Raw genomic sequence first — 24,404 nt, forward strand, 5'->3', positions numbered from 1 at the left:
TCTCTATAACAATCTGGCCTGATTGTTTCCCTTAGAGAGATTTTACATGAATCTTAAATGAAACATTGCTACATGATCCTAAAATAGTTCAAATTATATGCAATTCTCTGACTGATTAATTTTCTCCAGACATAGAACATTATCTGGGAATCCCACAAAGCTGTCCTTCTCAGAGTCTTTATTAGGGTGGGCTCTGGCTTAAAGAAGCAGAGGGAGAAATGTATTAACTCTATTCTTTCCCAGGTTGGAGTATTTGAGTTAATGGTATACTTTCTGATTAAGCCCATATTACAAAACAGCACTTGAAATGGATGCCCCCTCTCCCCAGCTCTTTTCATTGTAATTATGGAAACGCTCATTCAGAAAGTTAGGCAAACTTCAGAGATACATGGGCTGAAGGTGGGCAATTACACCCATACAGCTGCAGCCTTTACAGACGATTTAGTTGTCCAACTAACCAATCCTACCACAGCGGTTCCATTTATTATGTATACATGCTTACTGGATAATTGGCACATGGACTGGTGTAAAGGGCACCACTGTTAACAACTTACCCAGTCCCTGCATCTTCTCCCTCCTGGCGGGAGCAGCTCCTCTCCCTTGTTTTCTAGCTGGCTGCCTGATACGCCACCAAGGGCTCATTCAGACGAGTGCGATTCTCGTGACAGAGACATGGTTTGTAAAAAGATGGGTTTTTGACTTGATTGTGAAGCCTATGTCCTGCGGTTTGTGGAGTGTGGTGAGATTAGCTGTAATATACACGTGAATGTGAGGTATTTCTAAGGGGAGTTTTGGATTTAATCTCATTTGTTCTTTTTTTTGTTATTGGTCTTCCTCAGTTTGGTTAGAACCTGAATTGCCAAATGATGGTATATTTACCATGACAGCGGGTTGTAAATTTCCGTGTGATCGTACATGGATAGCCCTCTTTGTGCTATTAAGCAAAAATTTCACAATACTATTTTGATAGTCAGTGCGAGCTCTTGCTAATTTGCCACTCTTCATGTATATAAGATTCTGGATGTGAGTAATCCGTCAAATCTAGTCACGAAAGGACTTCTGTCCATTAAGATTTTGAAAAACCGTGTCAATTTCGACACTCAATTCTAACATAAGAGATTTACGTTCGCACATTCCTTCGAACATATCCCATTAAAAAGAAATGTATGAAATCCTCCCAATAAATTGTGAAGGTCCAAACCTTCTAAAAAAAAAAGATTCAAATCTAGGACTCAAACCTCTTGGAATAATGTCCTCATTCAGATATGTGGTTGAGAGCGTGTAATCAATGTGATGTTGTATCTCAGCCTTGAGCAATTGTTCTAGGAAATTCTCAGATGTAATAGTATTATAACCTACTGGTATTCCTGGAATTGTAGTTGTATTCGGATTCCTTGAGATGTACTGGAATACCAGTCTTTCTGGGTGATCTGGTTGCGACAGTAATCCATTTCTACTCTGAATGATATATGGGATGCTGCTCTACGTCTGAGACCCAATATATGGTCGCACTTGGAGCCACGTAACGGACAATTGTCCCCATAGGCTATTGGCACCCAATCTGTAAGGAACAAGAGACAGAGCGCTTCCTTGGATATTATTTCTAAACAGTCATATCAAGATGGTTGGCACAAGGGTGTTTTCTGCGTGCAACTTCTCGCTTAACCCCGATTTGTTCACTACAGTCACATTTGTTTGGTCTTCACCTGTCACATGGTTTACCAGTCTGCAATGACCATTACCTAGCAAGTAGATATATATATATATATATATATACACACACAATTCTAATGATTGGCACTAACCACATGACCTAGTCACCCAGGTAACATAGGATGCAGTGAATTTTTTTTTCTCCTTTCCAACTTGCGTCCCTCATCATTAAATTACGGCCGCTCAATTAGAGGTTGGCTTACCTACCACAAAAACTTGTTGCCCATGCAAGTCTGTTTTTTGAATAACAACAGTGATTAGACGGTTATAAAGCTGAAGTCGGCACTTTTTAAATTTGTTACTAGTATTCTCTAAGAAGGGGACACCATACTGGCATTCCTTATCTATTCTATATAGCGTAGTGTACTCTGTACCCCTCCAACTGTCTCCCTTCTTTACCAAGGGATTTGGCATGGCGTTTGAGAGGTTTTTAATTAGGTTAGTACTCATTTTTATCTTTATCTTGCTTTGTTAATGCGTATCTTCCGCTGTATAGGGTTGTATTAGGGGCTAATGGAGTTTCATGGAGAGTCTGAACACTACCAATTATGATTACATCAATGGATTGAATAACATTGGAATAGAGGATGTCAATCCAAAGCTTCAGTGTATCTCCGGGGGTCATCTTTTGTAATTTGGGATAGTCTATTGGCATTTGAACCCTTACGTAATTTTTTTTACAGGTTTGATCTAGTACAGATCCATTCATAAATAGTATTACTTCTTCTCTTAGTATATGGATTATGAGTATGGTCACGTCTTTGTGCTGTTCTTCACTGTGTGTTTTCACTGGGGTCACTTTCTGTGCATGGTTACTTTATTTTGTCAGTATGAAATCACTAGGAGTAGAATATAAGTAAAGTAATTAGAAAAAATTATGGAAATTGATTTTATGGCTATAGATGGAATTTTAGGCAAATTTATATACTTTTTCATATTTATTTATATATATTGGATTAGGAATTGCCACCAATATGGTTTGATCTGTTTTTAGGTTATTTTTGAATTTACACCTACTATGAATTTAATGTATTGAATTTGTTCTATATCTTACATGTCTTAATTGGTAACAAAAAGGGGCTGGGACTGTGGTTGCGTCGTGTCACACATGACTATTAAGTCAATATTCTGGCCACGCCCTGCACTCGTAGAGGAGGAGTACCCCAGTTTTGGGCGTGTGCTTTTCTATGCAGGACAGGATGAGAAGCAGCGTGGTCACCATTTTTTACCCGTGCGATTTAGATCCGATAATGAGGTAACTTCTGTTCATTATGTGTTTATTATAAACAGCTGTGTTGTGTTGTTTTTTTGGTGGATAGGGCTTGGGTGGGTGGATGGATGGATACAGACTTCCTTCCACTCTTGGTATGGCCCCCGGAAGAAGCTACGTGTGAAACACGTGTTGGGGTTGGATCTCCGTATTGTTCTGGTCTGTATACCTCATTTACCTTATTTGTTTTTTTTGACCACGATTGTCAGTATTAATGTGGAAGGTACTATCAACTATTAACTCAAATTTACATCGCTTACCAGCCTCGTATTGCACTTTATGCCAATATGGGGTTCTAAGGACCTGGTCAATAAGGGGATCCGTTTGTCTTGGGTAATGTGTATCTTACTGCTTGTCTTATATGTATGGATCATTAATAAAGAATGGTTATTTTTTGGTAGCTAAGATAGTGTGTTGTTATTTAGTAGGTAGTTATTTAGTAGGTAGTTATTAGTATTTGTAAGTTTCAATCCACATAGAAGCAGCTGCTACTAACATTACACGCTTTTTATATGGTTGTTTATATATTATCAATGTTTTTATATGTAACTATTGAATTCATTTGACGGATTGGCGTCCTCAATCTCACCCTCCGAGATTAACTATAAACAAATTCTGGCGCGCTTTTTACGTTTATCTTTGCCATCTGATTGAACATTCTGTTAGGTCTATTTGATTTGACGAAGGGGAATGATCCCTGAAACACATTATTTTTAGACTTGTAATAAATATGTAATCGGGATTAAAGTTACATCTGGCTAATACTCATGTCATTATTTGGGTAGCGCATAAGTATTGAACTTTATTCTATGAAGTAGCTTACTTGTGACCCCTAGCTTGGACCAGACCAATGAGCAGATTTCAAGCACTCGTGGATAAAATCATATGCATATCATACAGTAGCGGTTATGTCTTTGCACAACAGGACAAAGATGAGCATCCTTGTACCTTCAACCATTGTGATATAACGGTTTAGAAATACTATGCAAGGAAGCGCTCTGTCTCCTACCGGTAAGGCTAACCTGCGGCTTCTACTCCAAATTATTTTCTCCTGCCGAAAGGAACTATACTATTGGAGACCGAGAGCTTCTGGCCATTAAGTTGGCGCTAGAAGACTGGAGACTGAATCCTGTAGTTATTTTCCTGGATCATAAGAATTTGGTCTAACTATAGACCGCACAGCATTTGAATCCACGCCAGGCCAGATGGGCGCTCTTCTTTGCACGGTCTAATTTCGTGCCGCACTTCCGTCCAGCCGAGAAGAATACAAAAGTAGACGTCCTGTCCCGATCATTTGATTCTACCTACCAAAAGGTGGACCCGTAACATATTCCAGATATTTCCCATATCAACCGGTGGCATCGGTCCTATTGAAGGATATCCCTGCTGGTGAGACTTTTCTACTTTCTGCCAGAAGAAGAGTACTAACTTGGGGACAGGACTCTAAAACTGGCTGATCACGGTGGAGTGTGTAAAACTCGGGAACTCATTTCTCGTCAGTTCTGGGTGCCATCTCTTATCAAGAATGTTCAGGACTATGTCGCCACATTTCTATATGTGCTCAAAGCAAAGTCTCCAAAGCGAAATCAGCTTGTCTTCTTCTGCCTCTTCTAGTTCCTGATTCTCCATGGCAACATATAGAGATTGACTTCATGAATTGTCTCTCTCAGCCAGCTGCAACACTATCTGGGTGGTTGTGGATCTCTTCTCTAAGATGGCACACTTTGTTCCCTTGCCTGGTCTTCCTTTTGCTCCTAGTCTTGCTGGCCTCTTTATACAACATATATTTAGTCTGCGTGGCCTGCCCCGTAATGTTGTCTTGGACCGCGGTGTAAAGTACACCTCAAGATTTCAGAGCTCTGTGTGGCCTAATGGAGGTAAAGCTAGACTTTTCTTGCATACCACCAAGAAGTCCAATGGTCAAGTTAAGAGGGTCAACCAGATGCTGGAGAATTTTCTTTGCCATTTTGTGTATGCTCAATGAGACAACTGGGTGAAACGACTTCCCTGGGCCGAATTCTCCTATAACAACCATTCTGGAAAATCCACCAGATCCTCACTATTTTCATTGTATACAGTAAGAATTCTCAGATGCCACTACCCGCCTCCACTTCTTCTGAAGTTCCTGCTGCCAACTTTACTTTTGGGAATTTTTTACAGGCCTGGCAACAAACCAAATCTGCCATCACACAAGCACATGAAAAAGTATGCAGATAATAATAGACCTCCTTGACAGTATGCTCCTGGAGATAAAGTATGGATACCTTCACAAAACATCCGCCTGAAGGTACCCTCATTCAAATTTGCTCCTCGATTCCTGGGTCCATTTGAAGTCCTAAAGAACATAAATTCGGTGAGCTAAAACCTCTATTTGCCTCTTTCCCTGTGGATCCCTTACTATTTCCATGCGTCGCTGCTCAATCCTGTGGTGCTGAATAAGTATTTAAGAACTTCTTCGGTCACTTCTGTTCCTGCTGATCCTGGGTCGGAGTTTGAGATTAAGGACATTCGACTGTAAATTAATTGGGAAGAGGATGTTTTATTTTGTGGATTTGAAGGAATTTGGCCCTCAGGAAAGATCTCGGGAGCCTTTGGAGAACAACAATGCCCCAGTGCTCCGTAGCATGCACCCCATGAAAACTACAATCAATTCCTCAAAGGGTCTAATTTCCAAAATTGGGTCACTTTTAAAGGGGCTTCCCCTGTACTGGTACCTCAGAAGCTCTGCAAATGTGACACGGCGCCCAGAAACCAATCCAGCAAAATCTACATGGAGACCTGCCGTATGACAACATATGGGGTATTGCCGTAATCGGGAGAAATTGCTTTAAAAATGTTAGGCTGCTTTTTCTCCGTTATTCCTTAAAATTTGTACCTTTTTATTTTTCAATTGCACAGTCTAATTCCACAAAATGCAGCAAAAAACCAGTGGGGTCTAAATGCTCACTATACCTCTCGATAAATCCCTTGAGGGGTGTAGTTTGCCAAATTGGGTCACTTTTGGGGGTTTTTCCACTGTTTTGGCACCACAAGACCTCTTCAAACCTGACATGGTGCCAAACATATATTCTAATAAGGAGGCGGCCCCAAAATCCACTAGATTCGGAGGCCGGTGCTTCAGTCCAGTAGCACACTAGAGGCAAATGTGGGGTATTTCTAAAAACTGCAGAATCTGGGTAATAAATATGAAGCATCGTTTCTCAGGTTTTCCAGAAAAAAAAATGGAATAAAAAAGGATTTTCTGGCAAAAAAAAAGGAAATTTTTAAATGGTCACCTCTACTTTGCTTTAAATTACTCGGAATCGCCTAAAGGGTTAAGAAACTTTCTGAATGCGGTTTTGAATACTTTGAGGGGGTCTAGTTTTTAAATTGGGGTGTTCTATGGGGGTTTCATACATAGAAGATACTCAAAACCACTTCAGAACTGAACTGGTACCTAAAAAGAAAAAAAAAGGCTTTTGAAATTTTATTCAAAATATGAGAAATTGCTGTTTATGTTCAAAGCCGTGTAACGTCCTAGAAAAAGTATGTTCAAAAGAATGTTCAAAAAAACAATGCAACACAAAGTAGACCTATGGGAAATGTTAACTAGTAACTATTTTGTGTGCTATTACGATCTGTCTTACAAGAAGATACATTTAAATTCAGAAAAATGCAAATTTTTCCAAATTTACTGTAAATTTTGCGATTTTTCTTAACTAAAACACTGAATATATCGACCAAAATTTTACCACTAACAAAGTTCAACGGGTCACGAGAAAACAATCTCAGAATCGCTTGGATAGGTATAAGCATTTGAGTTGTTACCACATAAAGTGACACGTCAGATTTGAAAAATGGTCTCTGAGCCTTAAAGAGGCTCTGTCACCAGATTTTCAAACCCCTACCTCCTATTGCAGCAGATCGGCGCTGCAATGTAGATTACAGTAACGTGTTTTTTTCAAAAACGAGCATTTTTGGGCAAGTTATGAGCATTTTTATATTTATGCAAATGAGCCTTTCTTAAGTACAACTGGGCGTTTACTTGTTTTACTAGCTGGGCGTTGTGAATAGAAGTGTATGATGCTGACGAATCAGCATCATCCACTTCTCTTCAGAACGCCCAGCTTCTGGCAGTGCACAGACACAGCGTGTTCGAGAGATCACGCTGTGACGTCACTTCCTGCCCCAGGTCCTGCATCGTGTCGGACGAGCGAGGACACATCGGCACCAGGCGACAGAGGCTACACCGACTTACCTGAAAACGCCGATGCTGCTGCAGAATCAACTGTAGCCTCTGTCGCCTGGTGCCGATGTGTCCTCGCTCGTCCGACACGATACAGGACCTGGGGCAGGAAGTGACGTCACAGCGTGATCTCTCGAGAACACGCTGTGTGTCTGTGCACTGCCAGAAGCTGGGTGTTAACGAAGAGAAGTGGATGATGCCGATTCGTCAGCATCATACACTTCTATTCACAACGCCCAGCTAGTAAAACAAGTAAAAACGCCCAGATGTACACACACACAATACACGCCCACTTGGACTTAACTTTAAACACGCCCAGTTGTACTTAAGAAAGGCTCATTTGCATAAATATAAAAATGCTCATAACTTGGCCAAAAATGCTAGTTTTTGAAAAAAAAAACAAAAAAAACGGTACGGTTATCTACATTGCAGCGCCGATCTGCTGCAATACGAGATAGGGGTTTGAAAATCTGGTGACAGAGCCTCTTTAAGGCCCAAACTAGGCCGCGTCATTAAAGGGTTAAGAATTTTGTTGTACAAATTATGGACTAGCCCCCTCCTCCCCATGTAAGAATTTTTTTTTATTGGAAAGTACTGCTTAAAGAGGCTTTGTCACCACATTATAAGTGGCCTATATTGTACATGATGTGATCGGCGCTGTAATGTAGATTACAGTAGTGGTTTTTATTTAGAAAAACGATCATTTTTGACGGAGTTATGACCTATATTAGCTTTATGCTAATGAGTTTCTCAATGGACAACTGGGTGTGTTTTACTATATGACCAAGTGGGCGTTGTGGAGAGAAGTGTATGACGCTGACCAATCCGTGACCAATCAGCGTCATACACTTCTCTCCATTCATTTACACAGCACATAGCAATATAGCCATTTGCACCCACATAAACACACTATAACATTACTGCTGTGTCCTGACAATGAATATACATTACCTCCAGCCAGGACGTGATGTCTATTCAGAATCCTGACACTTCTCTGCGATTTACAGAATAGCAGGCGTAGTCTCGCGAGATTACGCTGTAAACTGTCATTTACAGCGAGATCTCGCTGTGCTGTGCTGTAGTCTCACACAGACGCTACAGAAGAGTCATGATTCTGAATACACATCACGTCCTGGCTGGAGGTAATGTATATTCATTGTCATGACACGGCAGTAACGTTACAGTGTGTTTATGTGGCTGCACATAGCGATATAGCTATGTGCTCTATAAATGAATGGGCAGCGTCATACACTTCTCTCCACAACACCCACTTGGCCATATAGTAAAAAACACGCCCAGTTGTCCATTGAGAAACTCATTAGCATAAAGCTAATATAGGTCATAACTCCGTCAAAAATGATCGTTTTTCTAAATAAAACACTGCTGTAATCTACATTACAGCGCCGATCACATCATGTACAATATAGGGCACACATAATGTGGTGACAGACAGAGCCTCTTTAAAATATTCTTCATCAACAAAGGTCTGTTTGTTGCTTGGAAATTCCCATGCTTCACCTTACAACCCACGATAAACTATAAATTTAACGCTTTGTAAATAAAAAGGATCAAGGTTTGTTAATAAAAAAGGGTCATTGATTAATTTAATGTAGGAGCACAGTAATTCAAATAATTCACTTACTTCTGAGACCAGCCTTTCCACTTCACCAAATACTCCATTCGACCCTGGGGGACAAAAAAAAAAAGAAAAGAAGAAGAATTAATATAGAGAAAAAAAAAAAACGAAACCAGGAAAACTGCTATTCTTTAGATACAAGGATAGCAACTACTGTAGCGAAAATGTCCAGGTGCAATATGAATTTCATAATCCTCCAAGTGTCGTGGGTATAATCGTTATATAACGCTCTACAGCCTTTGAGCGCAGTGTATTTCAGCTTTTTCCCCCAAAATTGGATTAATTAGCCTTGATCTCCACAGAAGGAAGAAGACAAACCTCAGCATTGCGATACAACATGGAGGACAATGAGATTATAGCTTTGCACAGAAAGGCTGGGACTACACATAAGCTTTTGTTGTTACTAGACAGGAGCAAAGCGGTTAGACGCATTCAAGGCACACCGCAAAATTGGGCTGTTCTCAAATTACACGTTTGGTATCGGCGCGTCCAAATATTAAGCCATTACATTATTTAAAAACTAAAATAAACAGTGATAAAAAACCAAAGTGATGACAAAAGTTGCATGCACTCCAAACAGGTACAAATAAAAAGTCATCCCACAAAAAAATAAAACTAAATAAAAGTCGACCTCAAAGCGGTCAGCAGCAAAAAAAAATAAAAAATAAAAAGTTATGGGTCTTAAAATATAGAGACAGAAAACAAAATAAAAAAATGTGGTATTGTCGCAATCGTAACAACCTGCTGAATAAAGTCATTATGTTATTTATACTACAGGGTAAACGGCGTAAATTTAGGAGACAAAAAATAGTGGCGAAATTGCTGTTTGTCCCCCCCCCCCAAAAAAAAGTTGATCAATAAATTATATGTACCCAAACTCAAAAAAAATAAATAAAAAAAAATAGTTACAGCTCTTTGAATGCAACGATGAAAAAAAACTTAAAAAAATTGCTTGGTCATCAAGGCCTAAAAATAGGTCAGACTTCCTTTGTTTTTGTTCTTCTTTGTTTTCCCCCTTCCGCATCCTCCAGTCTTTTTCTTTTTAAGTGGGGCCCTCTTATATGGTTTGCAGCAATTATTGAAAATATTTGGTTATGTTTTTCTTGTGGTGGTGATTGGAGGATTTGCTTTACTGCTATTTGTGGAGAAAGAAATGGGTTCCAAAAAAATAAATAAATATCAAAGTCATTGGTCATTGATTATTCTGGATGTTTTTTGTTTTTTTAATGGTTGTTGGTTCTTCTATATTTTTTGCATTTTTTTCTGTAAACGGTTAGTTTAAGCCCTAAGTTTTGATACACCTTTATTTTGGTTTATATGCATTTGTGGTTTATTGTGATCTTTATTGTATTATGTATCCCTTAGGTTTACTTTGCAATGGCCTCCCAGGTGGTTTGTTCTTGTGCGGTTTCTGTCTTTTAGTGATCCGTTGATCTTCTGTGATGTGAATGGTGTCCTATGCACTATATTTCCTGTCCTGTATTAGTTTAGATACATTCTATTCTCTATAATGTCTTTCAAATTTCTTTAATCTAGTCATGTTTTCCGGTTATGAAAGTTAAAATCCTCTCCAAGCTAAAAAGTGAAGACGAGGTTGGATTCATTGCCGGCCAAAATAAGCCGGATGGCACTCGACGCATTTCAAATCTTATAAACTGGGATTGGACCCATCGAGTACCTTCAGTGCTCATTGCCTTGGATGCAGAGAAGGAAATCGATCGGATCCACTGGGGTTATCTAGAAGCAGTACTTTCCAGATTGGTTTTACCAATACTGCATTTATCAAGACTGATAATAGCAATATCCATTAGAAACAATCCTCTTATACGCAGTATCCAGTAGAACATACTCAACACAAAATTGGCCGTACATGATACTATTAGATGTCTCACACTGAAAACAGAGTGCCGTGCTGACAGTCAAGGGGAGCTGGAGGGAGCTTACAGATAAGGAGAGCAGGAGGAAAAGGAGCAATTGCAAACTGGACATAGAGCTACTGTGTATTAGCAGTGACAGAGAAGAAGCTGGCTTATCTAATAAACTAAGCCAGGCAGCCAGACCCTTCATCACGTCACCGACACACAGGAGGGGGGAGCTCCTTGCATCCAGAAGCTCCACTTAGTGACCACGGAATCTGGACATCCTTAGGGTATGTGCACACGATGAGAGGCTTACACGTCTGAAAAGACAGACTGTTTTCAGGAAAAAACAGCTGCCTCGTTTCAGACGTAAAAGCGCCTCCTCGTAATATGCGAGGCGTCTGACGCTCGTAAATCTTGAGCTGCTCTTCATTGACTTCAACGAAGAACTGCTCAAATTACGTTGCAAAGAAGTGCCCTGCACTTCTTTGCCGAGGCAGTCAATTTACGCGTCGTAGTTTGACAGCTGTCAAACGACGACGCGTAAATTACAAGTCGTCTGCACAGTACGTCGACAAACCCATTCAAATGAATGGGCAGATGTTTGCCGACGTATTGTAGCCCTATTTTCAGGCGTAAAACGAGGCATAATACGCCTCGTTTACGTCTAAAAATAGGTCGTGTGAACCCAGCCTTACAGTTTCGAAAGTGAAAGTATTAGTGTCTCCATTTTACATTTTCTAACCAATTCGAAACATTTTCTGTCGTCGGGCAGAGACCAAAACAATACAGCAGAGCCCAGTTCATTATGTGCTGTAGATTTAGAAAACCATACAATGCCAAAAACAGATCCATTTAAATCAGGAGAAAACTGATCCTTTTAACATTTACCCACAATACATATTAGTCTTTTTGTCATCCTATTAAAAAACATAATAGAAAAGGAAAAAAAACAAAAAGAAAAATTAAAACAAGAAACACAGACAAAGAGAAGTCTTGACAGAACTCCGTCTTTTTTTTTTAGAGAACACTGGTAAGGGGACACTTACTGTAAGCAAAGCGGTATCACAAGGAAGTGATGTCTGGAAATGTATAAATCCTAAAGCTTCCACTTAAACAAGTAGGAGGTCACCATAAGAAGACGCCATCAGTCCTTCCATTACACAACTACAACTAACCCTGGGCACTAGTTCAGTAAGATTACATTTTGGTAGACTTTTTATATTTGGAAAGAAGTACGGTATTTTAGCTGCTGAAAACACATGAAACAATTGTGCAGTCCGTATGTGGAACGTCTAACCCAACACTGTTGAGGCAGGAGACCACGAACATGGGTATCCCAAGAATTTCAGTCCAAAAGGAGGCAAGTGGTGAACACTCCCAAAACAAGTGTCCCCACCATTTTTTTTGGGGGGGGGGGGGGGGTTCGTTTTCTCTGTGGTAAAAACATGTTAACTTTACTGATTTAAAATTACGGTCATGCCAAAATTTAGATAGTTTTTTTTTTTTTATGTTTTACAAACAAAAAAAACAATTATTAAAAATAAAACTAGTTTTAGGTCACCATATTCTGAGAGCAAAACTTTATTTTTCTGTCGATTGAGTGTATGAGGGCTTATTTTTTGCGGGACGAGCTGTAATTTCTATTGATACCATTTTGGGGTGCATTAGAATTTTTGATCATTTTATTAAATTTTTTTTGTGGAAGATGAAGTGATCAAAAACAGCTATTCTGGCGTTTATTATTATTTTATTTTTTTACGGCATACGGGTTAATGTTATATTATAACAGTTCAGGTGGGGGGGGGGAAACCAGTTATGTTTTGTTTTTTTACACTGTACTTGGGGGGAAAAGGTTGTTTTTTTAAGAGTGTAAATATGGCAGACCTACGGGAATTCATTTGGCACACAGGCCGCATCACGGGGGGCAGATGCAATGTCACAGGGAGCCGGCCCAGTTCTAATGGCTTAGATACCGCGGTGGCTTTTGACCACAGCATCCAATGGGTTAAACTAGTAGGATCCCGCACGTTACACTGAAGTGTCGGCTGTTACATACAGCTGACATGTTTGTTCTATAGAGCGGGCTCAGCCCGTGAGCCTGCTCCATACTCCCCCACCCAAACTCCGCCGTGTGTGTATATATATATATATATATATATATATATATATATATATATATGGCGAATGTCGGGAAGGGGTAATATTAGAAATCCCCAAAATGCATCGCCAGCAAGTACCACATTAGGTTAGGTCAGGGAAAGAGATTAATCCCAGATTTGATGAATAGTAATTATCCCAGCGTTCAGCCAATTGGAGAAGTCTATGTCGGAAATGATATAGGTCTTACCAATGTGATTGGGAGGTCATGTATTCTTAAAGACAGAATACATTATTTTTTCCCCCCAATACTATAGTTCTCCAGGAATGAATTCCTGCTTGGATAGACCGGTATGGAGAGGAAGGTATAAGACAGTTGAGAATAAGCAACAATAACTGGTCTGGTATATCAAGGGTTTTAAAAAGTTAGATTTCATCTCCACCAAATGTATAGTTTTCCCTCCTTGCTACCAACAGTGTACCACATAGGGTACAGCAGTATGGTAATAGTTAAAACATTGGGAAATCCTAACCCTACAGACGAATGCATGGTGGGACGTCTGGAGGATTTCCAAATAAACTTAAGGGATTGGAGTTTGGCAAAATAATTCTTAGCAGTATGGGGAGATTTGTAAAGAGCTATGGAATCTTAGGTAAGACCATCATTTTAACGGTGGCTTCTCTGCCCACCCAAGAAATATCAATTTTGGAATAGTTTTGATGTACCTTTTGTACATTTGAGTAGTGGAAGGTATTTGTGTACGTTAGCTGGAGGTTAAGAAAGTTACTCTTAAAGGGATTTTCCCACAAGGGACATTTAGGACATATCCACAGGATATGCCATAAATGTCAGATAGATGCGGGTCCGACATCTGGGACCCGCACCTATCCCTGGAACGGGGCCCATAAACCGAGTTCTAGCTTTGTCTGCCATCACTGACTCCCGGCCACTTCCTGACTTTATGGTCGGGAGTTACGGAAAAACAGCGTAGTAGTGAATAGCAGTTACGGAAGCAGAATAGCATGCGAGCTCCGCTGTTTCCGTAACTACCATTCAGTTCTATGGGGCTCACGAAAACAGCGTAGCTCAGCTAGCTACACTGTTTTCACCTTCATGGTCGGTAATCAGCCGACACACAAAGAGGTAGAACGGGGTTTAGGGGCCCCGTTCTAGAGATAGGTGGTACCCGCATCTGACATTTATGACATATCCTGTGGATGTCATAAATGTCCATCGTGGGAAAACCCCTTAAAGTAAGGAATGTGTCTGCCCAAGCAAAAATAAATCGTTTTGATATTCTGGAAAGTTGAGACGATGAGAGTCCCATATTTGAGAGCGGAGATTTAGAAGCGTTAATCTTATAAATATGAAGCAGCACTAAATTCCTCCAAAATTTGTACTACAGATGGTAAAGATTCATCAGGGTCGGTAACCGCTATTATTACATCGTCTGCAGAAGAGACCAATTTAATGTGCAGTACTACCTATAGATAGGCCATGAATTGTTGGAAAGGATCGGATGGCCTCAGCTAGGCGTTTCTTTACTAAAGTAAATAGCGGGGACAGTGGGCATTCCTGACGAGTGCCATTTGTTATGGATTTTTTTAAAATTAGATCACCAGTGACGAGAACAGCAGCAGAAGGTAACATATATAGCGACATAATGGTCTTTTTTGCTTCTCCACATATGCCAAATGTATCCAAAACAGCCGCCATGTACCCCCAATAAACACTGTTGAACGCCTCCTCTGCATCAAGTGTGAGACGCAAAGAAGGCATCTGACATACCTCAACATGAGTAATAATGTCAAGAAATCTCATTCCATCAAGAGAACGTCTCCTCTTCACAAACCCCACTTGATCTATATTAAACCAGTGGCTAACTGGTTAGCTAGTATTTTTTGCATGGATTTTTAGGTCTCTATTAAGAAGGGATATGGGTCGGTAATAACCTGGGTGATCCAAGGTTTTTCCCGTAATAACCATTAGATAGGCCGTCAGGGCCAGGATCCTTATTAGGTTTCAAAGAGGTAATGGACGTAAGTATTTTTGAGTAAGTAGTAAACTCAGCAGATAATGTATTCAACTGAGCGGTGGATAGAGAGGGAGGTTGTACAGAGTTTAAAAACATTTTATTTACCTCATCAGATGGTTGAGTAGTCATTATCTCCCTGGAGGTTATAAAGGGATGAGTAGAAGTCTGCAATAGAATTAGAAATATCTTGAGGATTAAAGAACTTTTTAGATTTTTTTTTTTTTTTTTTTAAAGCATCATGTCCAGCTTCTGACCCCACAATTTCACCTTCTTCCATGTCTCTGTCTGCCTTCGATTAAACCTCCAAATGAGAAGTAACTGCTCAAGTGATTTTATTTTAGATGCACAGTCTTCAACTGTACCCAGAGATATAATGGTCTCCGTCTTGGTAGATCGTATTACATTCCTAACAATGGAATTTATATCCTCCATTAAAGACGTGCATTCCTCTTTAAGGACTTTGTTACTACAGGTTGCACACAAATGATTTTTGTAGAACCCTTCAAGCCTAGCGTCATACATCCCTGAAAAATACACAATTATAAATGGACACATTTTGAGCCACAGGTCCTTTCACTGGACTGGGGAGGGGGGGGGGGGTGGGTGGTTAAGAATCCATTGCAGGACCACAAGATAGCCCACAAGGATGAGAAGCTGTAGCGACCGCTGCTTCTCCAACTCTGAGCCGAGATCTAATGCCATATTTTCGTGCCTAAGACACCCTAGGTAATCGATGTGAGACGCGTCACTCCCCGACCGCCTGTCCGAGGACCTGCAGGGCAGTGATGTTGCTATGAAGGGTGAAAAAACAGTGTTTCTACAAAGTGGCTCCAACTGACAGTTCTTGGAGTTCGTCAAGCATCTGAAGTGTCAAATAGCCAGGGGAATTCCACCCAGGTAGTACGGTCGTGGGCAAAGAAGGTGGGTGCCCTGCACAGCTCCAAACAAACTCAAGCGCCGGTGAGAATCCTTCCGCCGTTCCATAGCAGACCTCTCGGCTCTAACCTCTGTAGGGAGAACATAACCATAGGGAAAGTAATAGGTAGGGGCTATTTAACCTCTGTCTCTTATACTACAGAGGTCAAGGTAGCAACCTCCATTAATGCGGTCATAAAGGGGGGACGCAGAGGGCAATTGAATGCAGATGTTGCTGAAAATATATTGATAAAAATGTAAATTATTGGTGAGAACTATCCAGAGATTTTCCCATTTCACAAACAAGGGCTGCAAAATTTGTGGGACAAATCCTGATGTAATTGTGGAAAGGGGTGTTCCCCATAATCAGGCTCCTATCTAATCGATCCAGTCACACGAACTGTATAGGTCGCATGCATAGTCAACCAGCTGAGGGCGACACAATGTCACTACTGCTGTCGCCTGCCTATAGATTCGCCTTCCAGAGGACAACCCACTACCACCATCTGTCATTTCACTTTCCAGAGCTACTGTCTGTGTATACAAAAGGACCAGTCAAGTATGTGAAAAGATGCCATTTCCCCAACTAAAATGTTTGTTTATTAGGTTATTTGTGACAGACATTCGTTTTAGACAAAAATCCTGGCTGATACCATTTTTTTTTATTTTTGTAAATTGGTGATGGGGTCTGTTAAAATATTTGAAGATCACATTAATTATTATGATTTTATTGATCCTCCTTAACCAAAAAAAATAAGCTGCATAACAAATTCTTAAAGAAAGTGTCTGCGTGAATTTGGCTTGAATGAAAAAAAATGGATGGGTCTTGCATGATAGCGCACAAGAAAAAGGAGTAGCCATGGTAACAATTAATGCGGTTAACTTACAGCGATCAACATTTTTGTGCATTGCAGAATCAATAGAGCATAAAGCCTGCTTAATGTCGGTCAAAAAAAAAAAAAAAAAAACAAAAAAAAAAAAACAGATAGTAAGGACGGTTTACCAAGCAAAATGCATCAGAACTCTGGTTCAAATTGCATAAAAAAAAACTGGCGTACATGCCGTGCGCCAGATTTATTATGCGTTTCACACTTTTTGCACCCCAGTAGACAGATTTTTAAAGGGTCTAGCAAAAGGAGTATGGCTAAGAATAGGCATTATAGGCGTTTTCCCCATCTTGGACATTTATAGCATGTCCGACAGATGTGGGTCCGACCTATATCTACAACGGGGCCCCCTAAACCCCGTTTTAGCTTACTCTGCTTCCGCTGCCTCCCGGCCACATCCTGGTGGTCGGGAATTACGGAAACAGCTGAGCTACGCTGTTTGCGCAACTCCCGTAGAAGTGAATGGGAGTTACTGAAACAGCGAAGCACGAGAGCTACGCAGTTTCCGGAACGCTGTAGCTACGTAAATAGCGTAGCAAGGCACGCTATTTACGTAGCTACAGCGTTCCGGAAACTGCGTAGCTCTCGTGCTTCGCTGTTTCAGTAACTCCCATTCACTTCTACGGGAGTTGCGGAAACAGTGTAGGTTAGCTGTCTCCTTAACTCCTGACCACCTAACCAGGATGCGGATGGGAGGCAGCGGAAGCAGAGGAAAAAAACGCACATAAATTGACCTGCGGTGCAGTTTCTTCAACCGTAGCATGTTAATTAATGCTGCGTAATCTCAGCTCTTCCGATGCGCGTTTGCTGTTGAATTCACGCTTCTTCCCTGCTTCCTCTCCATTCCGGCCTCCCTCGATTACATTGCAGCCCATGTGACCGCTGCAGCCAATCACAGGCCTGCAACGTCATCCAGGGAGGCCGGAGCGGCCATCAGAGGAGAGAGGGGGTAAGTATGTGCGATAATTTACGCAGCAGAATTTACACCTGAAAAACCGCACCACAACGTGGTGCGGGATTTCAGACGCCATTCCCTACGGTGTTCAGGGCGGATACGCTGCGCAGCTTGACGCAGTGTATCCACCCTGAATACGCTGTGTGTTCCTACCCTTAGTCTGGATTTACAGTGTTTTTCATGTGATTTTTAGTGCAGCTAGATCTTACATTAAAAACTTTTTACGGAAATATAAAACGCACTACTGTGTTTTGGTCTGATGTTTTGCTGCTTTTTCTATGGTAAGTGGCTTTTTTAAGAACGCAGCTTGCTCTGGCTGACCGTGGTGTTTTTCTGGTCCGCAAATTCCAGGACCGTGTTCCGTGGAATGTCATCCGCAGTTCATCCGTATGTAATCCGCAGTTCATCCGTATGTAATCCGCAAAAATGCGGATGAAAAAAAAAAAAAAAAAAAAAAAAAAAAAAAAGGGCTTTTAAACAGGATGCCAAAAGCTTGGTCAAACCCCCTTTAGAAGGTCACATGATCCGCAAATCCGCAAACTGCGGATGACACACGGCGGTGTATCCGCAATTTCCACGGGCCCATTGACTTCTATTGGCATGTCCGCACCGCATTTGCGGCCCATAATAGGACATGTCCGGAGTTTCTGCGGCACGGATGTGCGGACATGTGGAGAGCCGTGAAAACACGGATAGTGGGTATGGCCACATAGAAATGAATGGGTCCGCAATTAACCCGTGGATTTGCGGTTGAATTGCGGACGCAAAAACACGGTCGTGTGCATGAGGCCTAAGTTAAAATGCCAGCGTTTTGTAAAATGTAAATTAAAAAAATAATAATTAGCACACAATCTTGGGTGTAAATTACACAAAAGTGGTGGTGTAAGGAAGAGAATAGGGTCATATCCAATACACTTTATACAATGGTTAAAGAAGAAATCCCTCACTCAAATTTAACCCCTTGAAGTCCAAGCCATTTTTTTATTTTATTTTCATTTTTCACTCCCACTTAATAAATTAGGCGCATCTCTGGCTGTTAAATCCACATTAGCTACCAGCCAGAGTAGATTTGCACCAAATTATGCCAGTTTCCGGGGTAAATTACAAATCTGTTGGGCCGTAGGTGGCCCCGTCCCATTCCATTAAGCTCCACCCACTTTTTATATAAGTGCCATGAGCAGCAGAAGCGGCACAAAAGTTGTAAATTTTACGGATATTGCGACTTATACGGTGTTTAACTTTTCTACGCCAGATAACGGGCATAGAAAAGTTAATTAGTTACCCCAATGTCTCTTCAAAAGATTAATCGTTCAACAAAGTTGTTCAAAAGTAGAGTGTGCCAGAAGCTGAAGCTTCCACCTATCAGTGCAAACTTCCAAATGAGTGAAGTTTACAGAGCAAATGGCTGGAAGTGTCAGACCTCAATATAAAATAGGTATCAAAAGGCATGAAAATGGCGCACTTGTCACCTAATTTCCTACAAAATTAATCCTAGTTTATCCTGAATTTTGCGCTTTGGCTTCAATAGCCCTTACCCCTCCGTTAAGCATTGCAAGATATAAAAGTGGATTTTTCACACAAAAACAGAAGTCAAGCAAATTAAGTAGATTGACACATCTTAAAAATGTTTTTGAAGATCTTTGTTTAAAGCGTGCCTAACTTTTCAGGTGACATTTCAGAATAAGCGGTCATGTGTGTGAATATGACGTGTATTCCGCATTCTTTAGCAGTTTTTCCCTCTGCAGGCGCTCCTAATCTCAGTTTTCCCTTGGCTAGTGGGCGAAGCTTAATGGGGTTGTCCGAGATTTAATGACTGTGTTAATGCTTGTAATTTATAAATGTAAATACATTTGTAATATACTTACATTTTCCAAAGTGGCCCCGTTTCCAGATCCTGCCGTGGGGAACTTGACTGGTGACGTTACTCTCTGCTCTGGTCGCTTTGTTGATCTTAAATTCTTTTCCGCGTATACGACACGTCACTTGTGACGTGGTGTATATCGGCTTGTTATGTTGTAACGCGCATGCGCGGCCCCTGCTGTTATCTCGAGAAAAGCAGGGACCGCGAGAACAGCAGTAACAGCGCATGCGCGTTACGGGCTGTGAAGCAGAACAAGCCGATATACACACGTCACAAGTGACGCGTCGTATACCCAGCAAAGAATTCAAGTTCCCCACGGCAGGATCTGGAAACGGGGGGGGGGCCACTTTGTGTTAATGCTTGTAATTTATAAATGTAAATACATTTGTAATATACTTACATTTTCCAAAGTCATTAAATCTCAGAAACCCTTTTAGGGTATGTTCACACAGGCTATTTTCAGCCATTTTTCGGGCCATAAACACCCCGAAAAACGGCTAAAAATGCGGAGGTTGGACGCCTCCAAACATCTGGCCATTGATTTCAATGGGAAAAATGGTTCCGTTCCCACGGGGCGTTCTTTCGGCAGCCGTATTTAAAAAAGGCTGCGTAAAAAAAAAAAAAAAACGCCTCGTAAAAAGAAGTGCATGTCACTTCTTGAGCCGTTTTTCATTGACTCAATAGAAAACCAGTTCCAAAGACGGCCGTAAAAAACAATGCAAAAAACAACAGCTGGAAATCAGGGGCTATTTTCCCTTAACAACTCCGTATTTTCAGTCGTTTTTTGTTAAGCGTGTGAACATATCCTAACGGCAATCAGGTCTTCTATACACTGCAAAAAGAAGAGGAGAATCCTGCTCTCCAAACTCTGCCTGTCAAAAGTTTGAAGACACATTTTCATTACATTGTTTGTTTGTTATTCTTAGGCCTTGTTCACACTGAGTTTTTTGCCGCGGTTTTTGCCGCGGAAACAGCGGCAAAAAATGGCCGAAATTGACTCCTATAGAATTCAATGGGAGGTGGAAGCGTTTTTTATTGCGAGCAAATAATAAAAAAAAAAACACTCATGGGAAAAAGATGCAACATGCCCTATCTTGAGGCGTTTTCAGCCTCAAAAACCTCATTGAAATCAATGGGAGACGGAAAAAAAAATGAATTTTTTTACATGTTTTTCGGTTCCATCTCCGCTATTGATTCAGTCGTTAAAACGGAAACCTGCCGGAATGGTGACGAATGGAAACCATTAGCGATGTTTCCGTCACCATTGATATCAATGGTGACTGAAACGGAATCTGTGGTTTCAGTTTCACTTTCCGTTGCGGGGTTCACCCAACGGAAACCCGGAACGGAAAGCGAATGGTGATGTGAACAGGCCCTTAGTCACGCCCATACTATTAGATCAGGCGGGCTGCCCTGCACGCCAGACCAGACAATGGCACACTAAACTCTCCCAACATTATAAGACCCGGCAAGATACGCTGCGCCTTGCAACTGGCACATTATTTGAAGCTTTGGTTGTGTGCAGTGATAACACTGAGCAGCCACTCCCCTCAAGACTAGTGGGAGTGGATATTACTATTTAATGCCCCTGAGCCCTCTCCTCCTGTAGCATTCTTGACACCCCCTGAGGAAGCGATATAGGCGAAACGCGCGTCGGGGTGCCTCAACATCAGGTGGACCTTTCTACTCTTAAACCTCCATGGGTAAGCTTTGATTCATTTATTTTCCTGGTATGTGCCAGGCGGACTGTGGTCTCCCTTATATACCGGGTCAGTTCAGGTCACTTTTTCTCCTGTCTTATGCCCGGGACCATGCAATAAGAGGAGTTAGACGTAACTCTCTTGACATTATCTCATATGTCACCTATTTCTATTTGATATGCATGTGCTATTCAATAGTAGGATGGTATAAATGCTGTTTCAGTGAATCAGCACTATCTGTATGGGACAATACTCACCTTTTTCCATTATAAATTCATAGCCAATAGAACTTTCAACATTCAGCATTTACATTATACCTGTGTGTAGGGTCCAGATAATCGATCCACCTATTGACCTTTCAGTTTTAATACCTCGTTGTGTTTTTATATATTTTGTATCTTCAATTTTGGATGTAATAATAAAATTATATATATTTTTTGTGTACTTATGGCTTAATGACTCTTTTTTCTCATGGTTTCTAATGTTGTTTCGGAGTTTCGCTATTTTATAGTGATGTTCTTGGAGGTGTTTTGATACCACTGAGTGGGTGACACCTAGCCAATTACCATACCTGTGAGACATTCTGGTTGTTAATAGCATTCTTGACTTGCCTGCGTCCTGTTGGGAACTGGTGTCTACCAACCCATTTAGTAAGTATGGCCTATTTTTGTGGTTCTCCCTGCCCCTATCTCACATTCTCAGATCATTGGTGGCAGTAGAGAAAGGAAGGAGGAGCGTTCCTCCCTCCTACTAGGACTAACGACGAGCGGGGCGTCACAGTAGGAGGGAGGAACGCTCATCCTTCCTTGCTCTACTGCCACCAATGATATTCTGAGAATGTGAGAAAGGGGCAGGGAAAGGGTCACTGTAAGAAGAGGGTGCTTTACACTGCGCGTGTGCCATGTTTCCTTCATTTATTTCAATACTAAGCTGTGTGGCCACACAGCTTAGGATCGAAATAGATAAAATTGATGGTATTGAAGAGTTTGCCTCCACAGCATCGAAATGGTGTCGAAATTTTGATGCATCATGCATCCCTACCCTTAAGTATGATGACTGGTGTCTGACACTCAAAAAGTAAATTTCCCCTGGAATGAAAAGTGATCTGTGAGTGTTCCCCAGCCGCTGGAATCCATGGTGATTGATTGGATTTGGAATGGAGACCACAGCATGTGGACAACCACCAGCAGAGAGATTACGTGACCTAGAATTAGTTAATTCTCCAGACTTTTTTTTGTCCCATCTGGATAGAATCAGTTCTTGAAGAGATCTTGTATGTAATTGTGCCCAGGCATTTTCAGAGATACAAGATGTCAACCACTCCAGAATAGTCATAGTAGATCTGATTGAGCAAGACCTTAACTTCAGGAAGGGTCAAATTTGTTGAGCAGCTTTATTTTGGCAGCTAGAAGAAACAAGCAAAATTACCAGCAGAATGAAGAGAACGATCTTGGGGCTAGAAGATAGATCTAATTTTTCCAAGTTGATAACCCAACCTAGGGACTGTAGAAGTTTAATGATGGATTGTAGGTGAGCTGATGGTGGAGTTTCTGATTCGGCCATAATTAGGATGTCGTCTAGATATGTAACGAGAATGATCAATTTCTGTCTTGGGATAGGAACCACCTAACCATTGCCTTTATGAATACGGGAAGGGCTGATAAGATACCGAAAGGAAGACAGACAAACAAACAAGAGAAGATGACCTCCGTTGCTAGTTTGAACTGCAAATCGCAGAAACGGTTGGGGAGACTGGTACATAGAAGTGTCACAAACTGTGGGTATGTGGACCCACTGGGGAGTACCGCTGTAGCGGGATAGCACCTGGCCAACAGGGTACCAAGTCAATATATAAATGGTCGAAGCACAAGGGTACCTGTAGTGGTTCAGACAGTAGAAACGGGTAGGCACAGATGGGACCTTGACAGCAGACACCATACGTGGTGCAACACAGCAGGCGGAACCAGTGGCACAACACGACTGTTTAAGGCACAGGAACAAATAGCACGGGATACAGGTAGGAGGGCACGGGAAACAACGGGAACAGGATAACACTAAGGGACGATTTGCTAGACTAACATAGGAAAAAAACGACAATGCTCAGGCAATGGGCAAAGGAGCAGGGCCCTTCTTATAGTCCAGGATGATCATGGGCCAATTAGTGATAACTCCCATGTGCGCACGTTTCCCCTTTAAGGCTGGGCACGAGTGTGTGGGCGCACCCTACGTGACACAGCGGACCGAAGCGGAAGTGAGAAGGCGTCTCCTGGGGAGGAAATGCGGGCCAGCGCTCACAGATCCATGGCTGCGGCCGCCGGGGCGTGAGTAATCCAGACGGCCTGCGGCCATGGACGCTACAAGAAGGATGATAAGAAGCATCTTTTAAAACCATCGTAGCCATCACTGTTCTTTTGTTAACTTCATTACAGATTTTATGGTTTTCATTTTGGACACAAACCTTTTAAATGGCTTAAAATGTATGATGGTCCAGAATTCTGCATTTGATTTTCGCAATCGAGACAACCTGGAATAGTAACCTTTTATCTGCTCATTTAGAGGAACCAGTTGTACTGTACCCATATGAATCATGTATTGAATTCCTTCTTCTAGCAGATCTAGGAGAGATCGATAAGAAAAAAAACAAAAAAACTTTGAGGGGAATAGGACTCTATTGGGAATCCTTCGGGCGTTGTTGGTCATTTAAGAATTTGGCAATACCAGTTACCACTCATTGGCAAAGGCTTTAAGTCTTGCCCCCACACAGCTGTCATCAGTGCTTGGAGAATGATCGTTCTGGTAGGGATTAACCCCTTAACGCTCAGAGACGTACTATTTAGTCATGGAAACCATCCCCTTCGCGCTCCATGACGGAATAGTACGTCACGGGAGTAACGGCTATTTCAGCCGTCTTCCCAACACATACAGGAGCTGTGACAGCTGCTGTCTTTGTACAGCAGTTGCTGCAGCTCCTATAGCGGGGACTGATCGCGGTGTCCCCGCTGATTAACCCCTTAAAAGCCGCGTTCAATAGCAATCGCGACTTTTTAGGGGTTAGGCTACCATCGTCTGCCTGCTACACAATAGCGGCCGGCGATGGTGACTATGGCAACCGGGCGCCTAACAATGGCGTCCGGCTATGCCATCTACGGAAGCCTAGTGGGTCCTGACAAAGTCAGGACCCACTATGCTTGCTGTCAGTGAGTAGCTGACAGCTCTAATACACTGCACTACGCATGTAGTGCAGTGT

General features: G+C 41.6%; 1 protein-coding gene across 5 annotated transcripts in view; it reads right to left on the minus strand.

Moving 5' to 3' along the window:
- Positions 1-24,404, minus strand: part of CBX8 (chromobox 8) — a 69,895-nt gene that overhangs the window by 16,337 nt on the left and 29,154 nt on the right. For 4 of the 5 annotated variants that reach the window (XM_075846671.1, XM_075846672.1, XM_075846670.1 and 1 more), the window contains exons 2-3: positions 14,945-15,004; positions 8,851-8,894 (exon numbers count right to left, since the gene is read on the minus strand). In XM_075846671.1, the coding sequence (XP_075702786.1) occupies positions 8,851-8,894; positions 14,945-15,004 (104 nt within the window). The remainder of the gene's footprint in view (positions 1-8,850; positions 8,895-14,944; positions 15,005-24,404) is intronic. The other variant, XM_075846674.1, reaches the window with a different exon arrangement.

This window comes from Rhinoderma darwinii, chromosome 13 (genome assembly GCF_050947455.1).
Source record: "Rhinoderma darwinii isolate aRhiDar2 chromosome 13, aRhiDar2.hap1, whole genome shotgun sequence".
Classification (NCBI taxonomy): Eukaryota; Metazoa; Chordata; class Amphibia; order Anura; family Rhinodermatidae; genus Rhinoderma; species Rhinoderma darwinii.